The sequence below is a fragment of the Python bivittatus genome, unplaced genomic scaffold (assembly GCF_059951505.1).
Source record: "Python bivittatus isolate LINGU-HERP-01145 unplaced genomic scaffold, Pbiv_v1 ctg000650_np1212, whole genome shotgun sequence".
Classification (NCBI taxonomy): Eukaryota; Metazoa; Chordata; class Lepidosauria; order Squamata; family Pythonidae; genus Python; species Python bivittatus.
The window spans coordinates 1,572,839-1,591,691 of record NW_028277093.1 but is presented as its reverse complement, the minus strand read 5'-3'; the positions used below and the strand labels follow the sequence as shown (position 1 = coordinate 1,591,691).

General features: G+C 44.2%; 1 protein-coding gene across 1 annotated transcript; it reads left to right on the top strand.

The window, feature by feature from the left end:
• Positions 1 to 2,770: 2,770 nt before the first annotated feature.
• Positions 2,771 to 18,484, top strand: LOC148214476 (vomeronasal type-2 receptor 26-like). The gene is made up of 6 exons (XM_088151198.1): positions 2,771 to 2,979; positions 3,769 to 4,060; positions 4,626 to 5,423; positions 9,750 to 9,962; positions 15,690 to 15,816; positions 17,583 to 18,484. Exons 1-6 carry the CDS (start codon positions 2,771 to 2,773, stop codon positions 18,482 to 18,484), a joined length of 2,541 nt encoding a protein of 846 aa, XP_088007324.1.
• The last annotated feature ends 369 nt before the right edge of the window (positions 18,485 to 18,853 follow it).

The following is an 18,853-nucleotide window of genomic DNA, read 5'->3' as shown; positions in this document are numbered from 1 at the left end:
ATTTCAGTATATGATCACTGTGGCGAGATTACTAAATGCCCAAAGGTGGAAAGATTTGGCACTACCCACCATGGAGGAATGGTTGGAGAAATTGACGGAACTTGCTGAGATGGACAAACTGACTCCTTTGATTAAAAAAAGGACAATATCTACGTTTATTGGTGACTGGAAACCCCCTATGGACTTTTTGTGTATAAATGAAAATAATGAACTTGTGATTTATGGTTTTGATGATCAGGCAGGATAAATTTAGAAAGAAGAGAGTCATAATGTAACTTTAGAGAAAGAAGTTAAAAGGGCAGGCCGTTGTCTTCTTTGATCAGAGAAAACACAATATTTACATTTATTGCTGGCTAGAAATCCCTTATAGACTTTTTGCATGAAACAGAAAAAATGAACTTCTGATTTATGGTTTTGATGATTAGGAAAAAAATAGATTATACGAAAAAATGAGAGACATGTTGTAACCAGAGAGTAAGAGTTAAATTTATACTTATAACTGCTATAAAGAAAATCTTTATATTTTCTTTCTTTCCTTTTTATTTACTTTTGACCCTCCCTCCCTCCCTCCCTTTCTTCATAAAACCCGAATCAAATGTTGATCAAGGCTATCAGGAAGGAGGGGTGCATTCCAGGAAGGGAAGGGGGACAAAAGACAACACAATCTGCAGGGGGAGCGAGGGAAGCATAAGAGGTTCAGGATAGCTACTCCCTAGAATCTGCCAGGGTATACCCAGTTGTTGTTGTAGTACAGATTTAGTCGGGCAAGATTCTGTCTAGAAGGTGTAAGCAAAGGAACTTGACTCAACTGGGCTGTTTCATCAGTGTTCTTGGGCTGGGCCTGACAATCATTTACTAAAATGGGTCAAAAGTAACAGAATGAAATTTACAAGAGAGACAAGTGCAAAGATCTTCATTTAGAAGAACAAAAAGGAGATGCATCAGTAGAGGATGAGGGATCCCTCACTTGGTAAGAATATCTGTGAAAATGATCTCAAAATAGTCATTGCTTGCAGACCGAATGTGAGTCAGGAGTGTGATGCTCATGGAAAGAAGGCAAAGGCCTCCATGGGAATCTCAGGAAGTGAATGTTCTACTCTATTCTGGTGTGGTGCGTCCCCAACCTGAGTCCTGGGTCCACTTGCAGGCACCACACTTGGAGAAGACACTGCAAGAGAATTGGATCAGGTTCAGGGAAGGGCAGTGAAGCTACTGAAGAAATCGAAGGAGGTGCTCTTAGCCTTGAGGAAAGACAACAAAAAGAAAGCCCAAGTTGGTCTATGGGAGCTGAAAATCAGAAGTCTGGGAGCACCTTTTCCAGCTACCAATTTTTATTTACAAAGCCTGTAAGTTGGAAAAGGGAGAATATAGCACTCTTCCTATACCTGCAAGATGCCACACAGAAGCTGAAGACCTGTTCACTGTTATTCTAGAGTGCAGGACATGAAACCAAGAACTGAGTTTCAAGAGAGGAGATTCTGGCTGAATGATGGGAAAAACATCCAAAATGGAAGAGTAGTTGAACCAGTAGTTTGAGAGTTCAACCAGTGACCAGAGAAGTTCAATCTCCCCTTCACTGAAAGTCTTAATGCAAAGAGCAGGCAGCCATCAGTCAGCAATGCTTTAACTGGAATTCCTGCGGAGAGGAGGGGGTTGCACTAGAGGGCCTCAGGGGCTCCTTCAACTTTATGAAGGTAAAATTCCAGGATGATAATTAGAAAGCTATAATTAAAGCATTTTTATGAATAAATCCTTTTCTCATTAGATGTTCCTTAGTGTTTAGATCTGGTCTTATTATAATAATGTAGCACTTGGGAAAAAAATATACAGCCCAAGAGGCCAGCACTGGAGGCCAAGATGGAGAAGACCTGCACGGCCACCATGAACTTCCCTTTGGTGCTCAGATAGGCGGGCACAAAAGTCACCCAGACGCTGCAGAAGACCAGCATGCTGAAGGTGATCAGCTTGGCTTCACTGAAGGCCCCAGGCAGGTTCCTGGCCAGGAAAGCCACTGTGAAGCAGATGGCAGAAAGGAAGCCCATGTAACTGAGGGTGATGTAGAACATGACAATTTATTAATAAGTATTAATTAATTAATTAATTATTAATTGTAGCTGCAATGTCTATTGTTTATTGAGGTTAACTCCAGCCTCCTAGGCTTTGCAAGTTGATGTAGGCCTGTAAATTAGTCTTTGGTGGTTAGTCCTTATAACAAATAAAAATCCTAACATTTGGAAAGTGGCATACAGCCTTTGCCTCCCTCCAAAACGTCTTGCACGTGTTGGGATTTGGTGCTACCTCAGACGGTTGCTCCTCTTCTGGTTGCTACCAGAAAGTCTGTGATTTTCACTAACATGCTTTTCTCCAGCCACCCATCTGCATATGGAGCCCCAGAAGACGTTCAGGACTACCCAGAGGAGATGTTGCTTCACAATGTAATAACCAACATTCCAGTCCCCTTTGAGACCTCTTCTGCTACTGCTCCAGTGCCTGCCTTTGATGTAAACATCAGACTAAAGCTACAGGCCAGGGATCTTACATCAGAAAAGGATAAATGCCTCTGGTCATGCTGAGTGTTTTGCAAAAGATTTAAGACAGGCAGGGGCTATGCTGTTGAATGCACCTTTCTCTCCTTTCCATGTGAAGCTTGGTTAGGCTTTGTCTGAATCAGGAGAGCCACAGCCATTTCCATGTTGTGAGAATCGTTTGAATTCTTCTAACTCTTCTTCTTGTCATTTAGAAACAGGGAGGTGATTAAGCCATAGGAGGAATGGACCTCCTGCTTCTGCTTCTGATGCTGCTGCAGCCCCAGACAGATGCTGAGAAGCTCAGAACCAAATGCCCTCTGACTTTGGAGCAGCAGGATGGAGTAAAGCCATGGAACCATTACAGGCCAGGAGACCATCTCATCAGTGTGCTTGTCACTGCCACACATGCTCTGTTTGAGCCATTCAATTTCAACAAGGCACCTTTTATTGAGTCTAGTAGGTAAGTCATTCAGTGTGTGATGGAATTGCATTCCTTCCTTTTGCAGTTCTCAAGCTCTTATTCCTTTATTCTTTCTGAGAAGCAGGACTCAGGTCCAAGGATGGGGTAGAGAAAAACTGAAAAGAAGCTGAGAAAGAGCGACAGCAGTCCAAGTCCAGATCATCTCCCGCTCCTCTTCCATTCCCGATTTCATCACTTGCTGATTCTTTCCTTTAGCAGAAGTAAAAGGCCATTTCTCTGCCAGTTTCTCAATTGAGGCTGAAGGGTTAATTTTAGATCAGGCGTTTTTTAAGTATTGAATTTTATCTAAAGTAGTTCTTTAAAGGATTGTAGTTGCCTCTGCCCAGCCCATTTCCGTATTTTTATAACAGATCATTGAAAGGCTTGTTCCTTATAGAAATAGAAGAGGATGACTTGTTTTTAACATTGATTTTCTGGGTCACTTATTAATCCACACTCTTCCTTTTATCATTTTTCTACTTCAATGGTTTACTTATTTGGAATTCTGGTTCATGGGGAAATGATAATTAGTACTACTATTAAGAAGGCCATATTGTGATTATTAAATCTGGTGGAAGACTTATCTCCATTCCATCTTCTCAACACTCAAAAAGAATTAAATGCAGATTGGTGACTATAATTTGTTTCTGATTTGGGGTCTGTATTGGGTCAGTATTGGCCTAAGACTGAATAGGCTTGTGGAGTCAAAGAGGAATAAATTGAAGAAGTTATTTTGTTGTTGTTTTAGATGACAATGATGATATGCTCATTTGTTTACAGTACAGGAACCACTGATTATTCAAGAATCCTACCCTTCATTTTTGCCATTCAAGGGGTCAACAAGAACCCCCAGCTCTTGCACAATGTCACGCTTGGCTACAACATCCACAACAACTATTTGAACATCCTTGTGACTTCAGATGCCTTGCTGGACATGCTGTCTACTGGAGAAGCCAACGTTCCCAACTACAGCTGTGGAAGGAAAGACAACCCCATGGCTCTTCTTGATGGAACTGACAATGATATCTCCATCCAGATGACCACTGTGGGGGACACCTACAAAACCGCACAGGTTTGTGTGTATGTTTCTATATCTGGTAAACTGAGTGGGCGGGTGTGGATGGGTGATAGTTCCAGTGAACCTGTTCATGAAATTCAACAGCTCCTTTGCATTATGGACTTTGTAGGTGTCTTGGCTATGGATTGGGATCCACAATGGGGAAGGGAGAAGATCAAAGCAGACATATCTTCCCATGACACCAACCCCGTTGCTTTTAGGGCTTCAGGTATACACTTGTGAAGGTGCAAGAGGAGATAAGGGCAAGGACAGACTCAATCAAAGGGTCTTTTGTACAAAAGGATGGTGCGGCAAAGAGGGGAAGGTCACAATTTCCCTTGATCTGACCCAAAATATTAGCAATGGTAAATCAATCTCAGATTCCTGGAAAAAGTCCCAATTGATTGTCTTGCCTAAACATGAAAGAAAAAGATCCTATGGACTCAGTAGATCAATAACATCAATCATGATGGAAATATTATTACAAATACAGTCGCCCAGCGGTTCTGTTTATTAAAACTAATATTCTGACCTTTATCTGACTCCAGATAAAACACAACATTTTTCATTTCTTTTTCAGATCAGCAATAAAGTTGTTTCAGCATCTTTGAGTGATAGAACTCAATTCCCTTTTTTCTACCGGATGGTCCCCAAAGAAGGAAGCCAGTACCCAGCGATTGTCCAATTGCTCCTCCATTTCAGATGGACCTTGATCGGTCTGGTTGCTTCAGACACGGACAACGCAGAGCATTTTGTCAGGACTTTGACTCCTTTGCTTGTCAGGAATGGAATTTGTGTTGTTGTATCCCAAAGGTTCTCAATGACTAGATTTACAGTATCCACCAATGGTGCCCTTTCTAAGTGGAGACGAGTCAATGTCTTTGTTTACTTGATAGAATATGGTTGGCTTGAACAAGGAATGTTCACTGTACTTTGGACACTTGAAAAATTGGCAGGACCCATTGAAGGGAAAGTCTGGATCACCACAGCCTTATGGGATTTGCCATTACTATATAATACGAGATATTTACAATATGTCCATAGTATTTGGTCCTTTCTTATCCAGAGGAAAAAATGGGCAAAAGATGATTCCTTTAAACAGTTTTTCTATGTGAGCAGAGACTTTAGAGAGAAGGCTTTTAACTGTTCTTTCTCCAAACACGTCTTTTCTGTCAAAGCCCGCAGGAGATGCACCCAGAGAGAGCCACTGGAGACCTCAGAGGAAAGGGACAGGTTCCAGATTCCAAATGACCACCGTGTTTACAGCATCATTAAGATTCTGGCAGATGCCTTGAATGCTGCATATTCCTCCAGAGCCAGGAGGAGAAGGAAGGAGGGCGAAGAGAGTTTGGGGGCTCCAAGGCTGCAGCCGTGGCAGGTATGGGGTCCTGGCAAAGATCCATCAAACTTCCTTCCTGCTGAGCAGGAATCCAAAGGAAGAATGAAGGAGTGAGGCTAGTTAAAGCATTGCTGACTGATGGCTGCCTGGTCTCTGCATTAAAACCTTCAGTGAAGGGGAGACTGAACCTCTCTGGTTAGTTGGCTAAATATCAAACTCCTCTTCTTTTTTGATGTTTTTCCAATCATTCAGCCAGAATCTCCTTTCTTGTAACTCAGTTGTTTCATGTCCTGCACTCTGAATAGACCAACTTGGGTTTTCTCCTTGTTGTCTTTCCTCAAGGCTAGGAGCACCTCCTTCAATTTCTCCATTAGTTTCACTGCCCTTTCCTGAACCTGATCCAATTCTCCTGCAGTGTCTTCTCCAAGTGTTGTGCCTGCAAGTGGACCCAGGATTCAAGTTGGGCACTCACCACACCAGAATAGAGTAGAACATTCACTTCCTGAGATTCCCATGGAGGCCTTTGCCTTCTTTCCATGAGCATCACACTCCTGACTCACATTCGTTCTGCAAGCAACGACTATTTTGAGATCATTTTCACAGATATTCTTACCAAGTGAGGGATCCCTCATCCTCTACTGGTGCATCTCCTTTTTGTTCTTCTAAATGAAGATCTTTGCACTTGTCTCTCTTGTAAATTTCATTCTGTTACTTTTGACCCATTTTGGTAAACAATTGTCAGGCCCAACCCAAGAGCAACAGTGAAACAGTCCAGTTGAATCAAGTTCTTTTATTAGCTTACCCCTTATAGACAGAATCTGCCAGACTAAATCTGTACTACAACAACTGGGTATACCCTGGGAGATTCTAGGAAGTAGTTATCCTGAACGTCTGTCGCTTCCCACACTCCCCCTGCAGACTGTGTTGTCTTTTGTCCCCCTTCCCTTCCTGGAATGCACCCCTCCTTCCTGATAACCTTGCTCTCTCACAACTATCAAGATTTTTACATCCTCTACCTGTGGTTTCTCATTTTTGTTCTTTTAAGTAAAGAACTTTGCACTTGTTTCTCAGTTAAATTTCATTCTGTTATTTTCACCCCATTTTGGTAAACTATCGAGATTTGTTTTGAATTGTATACCTGCTTCTCGGTCATAACTTATGCCACCCAATTTGATATCAGCTGCCAATTTGGTAGCCTTTCCTTCTATCTTTCACCAATATCATTAAGGGGATGATGATAATAACAACAACAATAACAATAATTTATTGCAATCATTACCAGTACACCTATACAGTAAATTCTCATTATTCAATATTCACCTTGAATACTGAAATCAGTGAATACTGAACCATTGCTCAGAGGGAAATACAGGGTTAGTTTCCTGCCAGCCTCTGATCACAGTGTTTTCATCAACCAATCAATACATAACCTTGTTCTGTTAAAGACATCTTATTTAATGAATGTATTTCTTACAAATCAAGAAAGTCCTGGGGGGGAAAACATTAAAAAAAAAGGTTAAGCATTTAAACCTCCCATGCTTGGCTTGCCCCACAAAAACTGAGGAAGATGTTGCTGGAACTTCTGCAGAAGAGGAGGACATCAACAAGAGTGGCTTGTTGAGATCTGGCAATGCTACCTCAGGAGCTTCTCTCTTGCAATTTGTTCGTGATGTCGGTGATTGTCCCTCCCAAACTGGCTTGAAAAATTGCGCAAGCCTCAAATCTTGAAGTGTCTCAGCGTAAAGGGGCAAACGCAGTGGAGGCTAGGTGCTTAAATTTGAGGCTGCGTTCAAGCATCGGGTCACATTCTTCCGTCTCGTTGAAAAGTTTTTCCAAGGCAGAATTCCATCCAATATTTTGGCTGCTGTGAGAGGGACAATTCTTGGAGTCTTAATCTGCCTTTTATCACCATCCTCAACATCGCTGACTCCAGTGCCTTGTTTTTGTCCTCTTGTGCAGGTCTTCATTGGTGGGTTCTGATGCCTTGTCTGCCAAAATTTCCTCCACGTCTTCTTCCTTCATGTCATCACAGCCATCTCCCCTGATTTGCCACGCAATAGGAATTATGCTTTTGACCCTGTTGTTTATGTTTTCTGTCACACCTTCAAAGCCTCCAGAATTTTTCATGCAGCCCGGCCAAACATTTTTCCACAGTTATTGATAGTAGCCTGCATGATGCTGTCTCAGGCTGTGCCAACATAATCAGTAATGTTGCGTATAGTGACTGACATAGAGTAGTCCATCATGGGGGCTTCCTTGTTGGCATTGAGAGCCTTGCAACCCTTGCTGTGAAGCTCCCTCATGTGGTGCGCCTTGAAAGCTTTTATTATGTCCTGATTGAAGGGTTGCATGGGACATGTAGCATTTTGGGGTTTGCAAAGAATTTCTGTGTTGCGGTAGGTATTTTCAAGTTCCTCATGGTAATGGACTAAGGTACTTTCCAAAATTAATAAAATCTTGAAGGAAAGGTTTTTGCCCTGGAGATAGTGTCCAACTTCTGGGCTGAAGCAGGTGTGGAATGAATCTCAGAATATTTCATTTCATAATAATTTGATTGTACATTACAGTGGAAAACATAAAAACTAATGCAAACCAAAAAATATAAGAGTAAAAAGAGCATTAGAAAGTGCAGAAAATGAAAAAGAAAAGAAAGAATAGAAAGAGAAATAGAAATAGAAAAGAAAGAAAACGGGGAAACAGGGAAAAAAGATATATAAAGAAGTAACTTCCCCCTTCATCACAACATGTATAAACAATTTTAGTAACTTATCACCTTCCCTTAAAATAGAACAAATGCTCTCTTCTTCCCACATCTCATCTCTTAACTATGAACAAAATCTTAAAATCTTGCCATTCATTCCTGGTCAGCAAAAGTCCATTACAGGTTACTGAGATAATGTCAGGTCCAGCCCAAGAACCACAGAGAAACAGTCCAGCCAAGTTCAGTTCTTTTATTGCTTACAAAATAGAGACAGAAGCTTGCCAGACAGTAATACAATAAATCTGTATTACTCTAACCTGGTGGATTTACCCTGGGAGATTCTAGGGAATGGCTATCCTAAATCTCTTCCTCTTCCCATGATCCTGCTCCAGACTGTGTTGTCTCTTCTTTCGTCCCCCTTCCTGGAATGTACTCCCTCTTTCCTGAGAACGTGCTGCGTTACTGTGTTTCACCACAGATAATTACACATGCCATTGATCAAATAAACCAACTTTATATTCCTTCTGTGTACTTTTCACACCCTTGGTTTTTAATCCCATCAGATAATGTCATAGAACTTGATTTCTTTTCATTTTTTCTTTGTCCCTTCTCAGAAAAGCCCTCAAAACTTTACCAGATCTCTTTTGGAAATCCAGTATAGGAAAGTTATCCAAATCACTCCTGTGGTTTGTTATTTGTATGTCCCTTTTAATTATTAACACATTGACCGGTTTCATTTGTATATCCAGTATATCACCTTTTCCCATATCCACATCCCAGAATCTTTCGGATGTCATCTACGCTTTTTGGTTCAACCTCCAATGGACTGGCATATGGTTCAGGTTTTTCCCTTTAAGCAGTCATGGATTTTGGGCTCTGTATACCATTAGGGATTTGCACTGAAAGTCACCCTTGGTATTGGTGCACAATAGCAAGGTCTTTGAATGATTTTAAGCCAGGGCTTTGGAGGCCATTTGTGTGATATGGGTTCATTTGCCAACTTCCTTGTAAAACAAGCCAATTTCACCAGTGTTGGAAACCTGCTGTTCCACATAAGCCACTTCCTGTACGGCACTTTCCAGGTCTTCTTAAATTCCTGTGTAGCCTCCTGATCTGCAGAACCTGCCTCACCTGCAAGTTTAATGTTTGTCACACCATATCGCCTTTTGAAACATGTGAGCCAGCCAGCATTAGCCAAGAAGGGTTTACCATCCAGCCCTCACATAACTAGCTAACTAACATAACTAACATAATCAGCATGGCAGGAAGTATTTGGTTAAAACTTCTGTGAAATCAAGGTACATTACAGTATATCAAGAGCATTTCTAAAAACTTTTAGGAAGTAATTCAATAAAAAAATGGGAGAAGATTAGCCTTGAGGACTTTGTTCTTGACAAATCCAGGTCTTCTGGCAATTACCTCATTGTTTTCATTGTTTCTGAATGATGTCTTTATGACCCGCTCTGGAGTTTTCCTAATAATTGATGTCACATTGACTATCTGTACTTTGCTGAATGTTCTTTTCTGGTTTTGAAGATAAGGCTAACATTTGTTCTCCCACCTAAGGATATTTGCAAGTTAGACAACTGTAGAAGTGCGAAAACACCAAATGGGATCAGAAACCTAGTTTTCTTCTTTTGAATTCCTGGATTTTTCCATTCTAGCTTCATCCCTTTCTGGACAAGAATGTGTTTTGCAATATTTCCCTGGAGAAATTGTACTTGGACAAAAATGGAGATATAGCAGCTGACCTGAAGATCATGAGCATGGTGGTTTCCCCCAATAAGGACCTCATCACAGAGCAACTGGGGAGTCTGGAAAGAGAGGGACTCACTATCAACCAAGACTCTCTGTCCCGACTGAAGTTGCATAGCCAGGTGAGGAAAATGTTGGTTTCTTTTCTCTCTTGTCTCAACACCTTAAAACAGGACCCATTTCTAGGGGACTGAGCATGTGCATCATGGTGGATGACCTTCACCGACAACTGAATGTGGGGAGTAGAGTTGTTCTTGTTTTCATAAACTTCTTGGGAGATTTCAGTACTATCAAGAAAGGTCTTCTAAACCGCATGCTTGGTGCAGTAATTTGGAGCACAGTTTTACACAAATTCTGCCATCTCCAATATATGTTGTTAGGTAATTACTCTTTTTTACGTACAGTGGTACCTCTACTTACGAACTTAATCCGTTCTATGACTCTGATCGCAAGTCGAGTTGGTCGCAAGTCGAGGTAAATTTTCCCATAAGGTTCAATGTAAATACGGTAAATTCGTTCCGCCCTCCGAATTTGGTCGCACCCCGAAGCAAATTTTCCCATAAGGTTCAATGTAATTACCGTTAATCCGTTCTGGCGTCCGCGGACCACGCATCAGGGGCAGAAAAGCGCCCACGCACCACGTGGTGGGGCGGCAAAATGCCCGCGCACCGTGTGGTGGCGCGGCAAAACGCCTGCGTGCCGCACGTCAGGGGCAGAAAAGCATCTGTGCGCCACACGGCAGGGCGGCAAAACGCCCACACGCCGCACGTCAGGGGCAGAAAAGCGCCTGCGCGCTGCACGTCAGGGGCGCGGCAGGGCAGCAAAACGCCCACGCGCCACGCAGCGGGGCAGAAAAACGCCCGCGGACCACATGTCAGGGGCAAAAAAATGGCCACAGACCACGTGTCAGGACGGAAAAATGGCCGTGGACCACGTGTCAGGGTGGAAAAATAGCCATACCTCGAGGCGGAGTTCGCACATCGAGGTAAATTTTTGGGGCCAGAGCTGGTCGTATCTCAAAAATTTCATAAGTATCGAATGTCCTGTTGTGTCTGCTCTGCAATTTATTATCTCCATGAAACTGCTGAGAGAGGTCATTAGGAACTGGGATTGTGTTGCTGACAGCCTCAAGTTCGCTTGTTCCTTGGCCTCAAATGCCAGAGGAGGCAATTCTGTTGACCAGTGCCTGAATTCAGTGTTGGGCTGGATCAAATGAAGGTGACTCTAGACTGCCAGGTCAGTGAACAACAAGGCCCCCCTTATATGTGAGTTGAGGACTGAGGAGCAGGCTGACCTGGTGTGTATCACTGAGACCTGGCTGGGCACTGAAGCAGGGTGGTGGTGTGTGTGCCCATTTCGGAAATGTGCCTGGCCAGGTTTACGGTTTGGCACCAGCCGAGACCCCAGGGTAGGGGAGGAGGGGTAGCAGTTGTCATCAGAGAATCTTTGTTGGCCTTCAGGGGCGCTACTCCACAAGTGGCCAATTGTGAGACCCTGTTTCTGAAGTTGGGTTCGCAAGCACAGTTGGGATTGTTGTGACTGTACCAGCCTCCCTGCTGCATAGCAACTTCCCTGCCTCAGCTGCTGGAGGCTGTCGTGGGACTGGCAGTGGAGTTCCCCAGACTGATGGTCCTGGGGGACTTCAATCTGCTGTCCCTGGGGTGTGCCTCAGAGGCAGCCCAGGAGTTCATGACTACCATGGCAGCCATGGGCCTGTCCCAGATTATCCGTGACCCGACTCGGGACAGTGGCCTCACACCAGACTTGGTTTTCTTGTCAGAGCAGTGGCAATGTGATCTGAAGGAGGAATTACATCTGTCCCCCTTGTCATGGTCAGATCATGTGCTGGTGGCTTTGAGATTCTCCTATGCTACCCCCCTCCACAGTGAGGCAGGACCCATTCAATTGGGCCACCCCTGGTGACTGATGGACCCCACTGGGTTCCAAAGGGATCTGGGGGTTATACCTGGGGTTCTGCTGCACAGTCCAGTGGAGGCCTTGGCTGCTACCTGGAATAGGAAAGCAGCCAAGGCTTGGACAAGATCGCACCCATGCGACTTCTCTTGACCCATTGAACCCAACACTCCCTGTGGTTTACAGAGGAGTTGAGGGTTTTGAAAAGAGTTAAAAGACATCTAGAGCACCGCTGGAGGAAAACAGGACCAAATCCAACTGAAAACAATCTAGAACCACTATTAAGGCCTACCTTGTGGCGGTAAGAGCAGCGAAACACCAATATTTCTCAGCTCATATTGCATCCGCAGAATGCTGCTCAGCAGCCCTGTTTAAGATCACTCAATCTCTTTTGGGAAAGGGGAGCTCAGTAGCCCATTTACAGGGCTGCACAGAGGAATTTTCTAGGCATCTGGAGGATAAAATCACTCGGATCCAGTTCCAGTTGGATGGTGTCATGGTCCTCTCTGAGTCTGATTCGGAGTCAGAGTCTGAGGAAGTACCGGATGAACAGCAGGCTGAGCAGTCAGTAGAGGTGGGGTTGGACAGTGAGCAACAGCCAGAGTCAGTCTCAGATAATGAGGTGGAAAGTGTGAAACCACCTGATGTTAGAATGAGGCATGTTGAAAAGAGAGCTTTGCAAAGGCATTCGGAGAGGTTACTCATGAGAAGGGAACCTTGCCCTCAGAAATGAGGAACACTGGCTGCTGTTATAAAAGAAGGCTTAGTAGAAGGGGAGTCTTTGGTGACGACAACCATTTAGTTACCCATTCGTGTCTCGCTTGTGTCTGCTCTTGTCTCGCTCATGTCTCACTCGTGTTTCCTCTGGAAATTGCTGCCATGTACCCTGTCTCAGACTGGTTACAATCCTGCTTCCTGCACTGCCTGGACTGGACCCGACAACACTGCTGTCAGGCAAACTGGTGTTGCATCGGACTGCAAGACCCCTCTGTGTGTGTGTGCGTGCGTGCAGCAGAATCACGACAGATGCCAAGCATGAGGCATGGTCTACAGAGATGCTCAGGGTATGTTCTTACCCTGTTATCTGGGAACAGTTTGATCCTGTTGTACCTGAGGAAGTAGACAGGGTCCTCCGGACAGTCAATGCCACCACCTGTCAACTAGATCCATGTCTCTCCTGGCTAGTTAAAGCTTCCCAGGAGGTGACATGTGGGTGGGTCCAGGCAATAGTGAATTCATCCTTGAGGGAGGGGGTGTTTCCAGCTGCCTTTAAAGAGGTGCTGGTGCACCCACTCCTCAAGAAGCCATCACTGGATCCCACCATACTGGACAATTTTCATCCGGTCTCCCCCCTCCCCTTTTTAGGGAAGGTGGTTGAGAAGGTGGTGGCATTGCAGCCCCAGAAGATCCTGGAGGAAACATATTATTTGGACCCCTTTCAGTCAGGTTTCAGGCCCAGATATGGGACAGAAATGGCATTGGTTGCACTCATGGATGATCTCTGGGGGGAGCAGGATGTGGGTAGGGCATCCATCCTTGCTCTTCTTGACCTATCAGTGGCTTCCGATACTATTGACCATGGTATCCTTTTGGGTCAACTTGGGGAGTTGGGAATGGGTGGCACAGCTTTGCACTGGTTCTCTTCCTTCCTCCAAGCTCGATCCCAATTGGTGTTGATTGGGGACGAGAGGTCCAGCTTGCGGCCCCTCCTTTGTGGGGTGCCCCAGGGTTTGGTACTCTCTCCACTCCTTTTTAACATCTACATGAAACCACTGGGAGAGATCATCTGCTATCATGGGATGAGGTATCATCAATATGCAGATGATACCCACTGATACATCTCCATCCCGGGTGAGGCGAGTGATGCTGTGACCACCCTTTTGTGATGTCTGGAGGCTGTGGGGGTCTGGATAGGGTGCAGCAGGCTTTAGCTGAACCCTGGTAAGACGGAGTGGCTGTGGATTGGGGGCCCTTTTATATCCACTGATTTACCATCTTTGGTTCTGGATGGGTTTGCACTGCCCCGAACAGACCCAGGGCATAATCTGGGGGTCCTCCTGGACTCACAAATCCTGCTTGAGCAGCAGGTGGCAGACATGGCCAGGAGGGCCTTTGACCACCTCCATCTGGTATGCCAGTTACGCCCCTTCCTGGATCAGGAGGCTCTCCGGTCAGTCACTCACACCCTGGTCATCTCTCGGCTAAACTATTGCAATGTGCTCTACACGGGGATACCTTTAAAGAGTATCCAGAAGCTACAGCTGGTCCAAAATGCAGCTGCGCGGACAATTTTGAGTGCCCCAAGAATGGCACATATAACACCTTTCATACGCGAGCTTCACTGGGTTCCAGTCTGCTGCCAGGTCCAATTCAAAGTGGGTTATCACCTTTAAAGCACTACACGGCATGTGTACAGGTTACATGAGGGACCATGTCACTCCTGTCACATCAACCCGTCCCACCCAGTCAGGCAGAGAGGGCATGTTGGGGACCCCATCAGCGAGAGAATGTCAGCTGGTAGGCCCAGGAGGAGAGTCTTCTCTGCTGTGGCCCCCCCTTTGGAATATTCTTCCCCCAGACGTGCAGCAGGCCTCTACCCTCCCGACCTCCCGGAAAAAATTAAAGACCTGGCTCTGCCAGCTTGCATGGGGTCATAACAACCTTACCCAATCCTAGGGGTGGCTAGTGCCTTGATGATGCTCCCTGGGTGACTGCAATTATTCTTGGATCTATTTATTTTCTATTTATTATTGTATTTTGTAATTTTAATTGATTTTAATGTTTTGTAAACCGCCCAGAGTCATTCAGCGAGATGGGCGGTGACAAATTTGATATATAAATAAATAAAATAAATAAATAAAAATAAAATCTTATTGGTCCCAGCAGGAAATCAAATTTTGAAATTAGGACTGAGGTCCCTGACAGGGCAGCTCCATAGTCTGTCACTGTTTCTAAGCATCCCAGAACTGGTCAGTGTTATCCATGCCTCTGCTTCACTCCAGTGTGAATAGAGCAAAAGGCCTTCTGCTCCTAGGAAGGAGCTCCAGGGGTTTCAAGTCATGTGAAATAACGATGGCTGAACATCATCATGCTCTGATCTGAGATAGCACCCTCACTCAGAAAACTGAAGCACTGAAACATGATATTACCCAAAGAAAAGCCACTCCTGGTATCTAAAATAATGAGGGAGAAACATTACTTTGCTTCAGCATTTAGCTTGTAAGAGGGAACTTCATCAGAAGTCCTCTTGAATGTAACTGTCCCTCCAAAGTGTTGCATGGCCCTAGTTTGGATTAGATTTTTATTTATATTTATCATTAGCTACTTTAACTCCTCTCTGGACAAAGTGGAGGCTCTAAATTTCACTAATAAGAAATGTGGGACTGTTTTTCCATGGTGGTTAGTAATGTTTTTCTTGAACAGAAAGGACCTTGTCTTGGTTCTAGCTGGGCCTTAGAAATACCCTTTCTGATACAGGACTCACCCTCACATCCCACTTACTGCAGCTCAGAGATGCCTAACACTTTTTGAGGGACACGTTCTCATGACGTCACCTCCATCTCATCTCAATTCTGTCCTATCAACCGTGGGGTCATTTTTACTCTTAATTATTTGACCAGGATGGAAAGCATATAAAATGGATGGACAGATGGGTGGATGGACGGATGGATGGATGGTTTGATGGATGCATGGTTGGATGGATGGATGGATGAAATCAGTCTCCTTTAAGTTTGAGAGCCCTACTTTCTAAGGAATGTTTCCTCTGTATCCTAACTAGGGATCCATGGGGGAGACTGATTGTGAAGTTCTACTCCTTTCAAAAGGGAATGTCTTTGCATCATTTTATGTAGCCTGCAAGATTCCTTTTCAGATCCTATTCCTTAGATGATTAGTCCTAAGACGTTTTCTTTGGCAATCCTTGTGTTTTTGTTTAGCCTTTGCCTGAGTCCAGATGTGGGGAAAATTGTCATCCTGGATTTGTCAAGCGGGCTCGGGAAGGAGAGCCAGTTTGCTGCTACGACTGCGTTCCTTGTCCAGAGGGGACCATCTCCACTCAGGAAGGTGGGTGACACCAGAGGAAAGGACAGGTCTTGTGGGAGTGGATTTAACTGCAGCATTTTGATGAAAGTGCATGTTAAAGACACATCTAAGCTTGACTGTTTTCTTATTTCTTTTCCACATGTACGATTACTTCCCTAAAGGCAGGAATACCAAAAAGATCTTGAAAGATGGACTAAAAAAAGATAGCAGGAGGTAGTGGATTGGGCAGGTTTTCTTCTGCCAGAGAAATCATCTCTTCTGCTTTCTAGGTTGGAAGTGTCCTTTCATTTTTACTTTTCTTAGGAACATCCAAACTCTTGAAATTTGAGGAATGGTTTCAGATCAATTGCTTTTCTTACCCAGACCAAGCTCATCAAAGGTCTTTTCAACATCTAATGACATTAGGACAGCAAATTCATGGATTGAGTGGTGTTATTTATAATCACTAATGCTTTGGTCACCTCTCGGAAGGATTACTGCAATGAGCTCTACATGGGGCTTCCCCTGAAGACCACTTGGAAGCTGTAGGTGGCCCCAAATATGGTGGTGTTAGCAGTTACGGGTGCCCATTGGTACACCCATATTATACTGCTGCTTCCAGTAGCCTTCCAGGGGCAATTCAAGGTACCAGTTAGCACCTATAAAACCCTTCATAACTGGGGGCTAGGTTATTTGCAGGGTCTCCCTTCTCCAGTTCTTTCTGCCCAGCCCACTAGATTCAGCAGGGTGGACATCCTCTGGGTCACGTCCATTGAAAGGACTGTGTGGCAGAACCCAGAAAGTGTGTCTTCTCTCTGTTGAAGTGCTTGCCCTTTGGAAGTCATACCCCCTGATATTTGTTTGGCCCCTACCCTACTGGTATTTCTTAAGTCCTTGAAGGCCTAGAAATCTGGAGGTTGGATGAGCCCGTCGATATGATCCTTCTTAAATGACTGTGGTTGGCTGTGGTTTGGGTTGGATTGTCTTCAGGTGCCATGATGTTATTATTATGTCATTACTGTTATTTAATTATTTTGGCTTTTGTACTTTCTTGGTTTTAACTCTATGTTAGCTACCCAGAATTGCCATTGTAAGATAGACAGCTACACAAATCAATGAAAGGAAGAAAGGAAGAAAAGAAAGGAAGGGAAGGGAAGGGAAGGGAAGGGAAGGGAAGGGAAGGGAAGGGAAGGGAAGGGAAGGGAAGGGAAGGGAAGGGAAAGGGAAGGAAGGGAAAGGGAAGGGAAGGAAAGGAAAGGAAAGGAAAGGAAAGGAAAGGAAAGGAAAGGAAAGGAAAGGAAAGGAAAGGAAAGGAAAGGAAGTCTAATTCATCTGTGACAATGTCCAAAATAACTGCTGCCAGATGAATATTCTCAGATGCATGTCCAGTTTTTATAAATCCATACTGGGTTGAATTATAAATAGTATAAAATGATAGCAGGAATACAAAAAGAGGAAATGATTCATTATATACCTCTAATGAAGTAGGTCCCAATAAATCTATAAATCCTTATGGTCCAAGGACTCCTCCCAATTTCATAGAATGAATCTTAGCTGTAAAAAATACTTATCATTCTTCTTCTCTTCTTTCTATGGAAATGTTAAGACGTTCATCTCAGATGTTCTCCAAGAGAAGCACGTTCCTGTTTTAGGGACATCTTCAGTTCCATTCCCCAGGCCATGTATTTCTCCCCATTTCCAGACTCATCCAGATCCTGGCTCTTGGTCTTAGATGTCATCCAAGGAAAGTCTTCTTTGAAATGTAAAAAGAGGAATTCTAAAAAAAAAAATTTTTCTTGTTTCCTCAGACACCAAAAAATGTACAAAGTGTCTGGAAGATCAATATCCAAATGAGGGCCGAGTCAGATGTATTCCCAAAGGAATAATGTTCCTGTCCTATGAAGAAGATCTGGGGATCATCCTGGTCTCCTTTGCCTTACTCTTGTCCTTAACCACAGGCATTGTTTTAATCATATTAATTAAATACATAGAAACTCCCATCGTCAAAGCAAACAACCGGGATCTCTCTTACATCCTCCTGGTCTCCCTCCTGCTTTGCTTCTTGTCCTCCTTTCTCTTCATTGGTCGACCAAGGAAAGTCACGTGCTTGTTTCGACAAATGGTATTCAGCATCATCTTCTCAGTTGCCATATCTTCTGTCTTGGCCAAAACGATCACGGTGGTACTGGCCTTCCTGGCCACAAAACCAGGGAACAGAGTGAGGAGATGGTTGGGGAAGAGCTTGGCCAACTCCATCATCCTTTCTTGTTCTGCTTTCCAAATTCTCATCTGCTCCATCTGGCTGGGAGTTTCTCCCCCATTCCCTGACTCTGACCTCCACTCGCAGCCTGGAGTGATCATCCTGCAATGCAATGAAGGGTCTGTTGTCATGTTCTACATCACCCTGAGTTACATGGGCTTCCTTTCTGCCATCTGCTTCATAGTGGCTTTCCTGGCCAGGAACCTGCCTGGGGCCTTCAATGAAGCCAAGCTGATCACCTTCAGCATGCTGGTCTTCTGCAGCGTCTGGGTAACTTTTGTGCCTGCCTACCTGAGCACCAAAGGGAAGTTCATGGTGGCCGTGCAGGTCTTCTCCATCTTGGCCTCCAGCGCTGGCCTCCTGGGCTGTATATTTTTTCCCAAGTGCTACATTATTATAATAAGACCAGATCTAAACACTAAGGAACATCTAACAATAAAAGTCATATAGAAAACCGATTGTGATTCTTTTCTCAGAGGCATGACATTTCATTATTTATTGCATTTATTATTGTGTTTCTATGCTGCCTTTATATCTATCTGACCATCAAGGTGACTTACATCCTTCTGACCCACCCCCCCCCTTTTATCCCCTCAAGAGGATGATGGTCTGAGGCCCTGAAATTGCTAGCATCTCCTTTCCCCGTTCTACATCTTTGGGTTTATTTGCTTAAGAGTGGAAAATCATGGCGATTATATTGATATATTCTTGGGGCAGGTGGACTGAGAAAGGCCATGCCTTCTTGAAGAGGGTCCTGTCAGAGGAGCAGCTCCTAGGCTACTTTCATCAGTTTTGTTACACAAGATTTCAGGACTACCT

Coding starts and splice junctions, on each gene's coding strand:
- LOC148214476 (XM_088151198.1), top strand. CDS start 2,771: ATGGACCTCCTGCTTCTGCTTCTGATGCTGCTGCAGCCCCAGACAGAT. Junction 2,980..3,768: donor AACAAGGCACCTTTTATTGA/GTCTAGTAGGTA, acceptor ATTTGTTTACAG/TACAGGAACCACTGATTATT. Junction 5,424..9,749: donor CAAGGCTGCAGCCGTGGCAG/GTATGGGGTCCT, acceptor TTTCCATTCTAG/CTTCATCCCTTTCTGGACAA.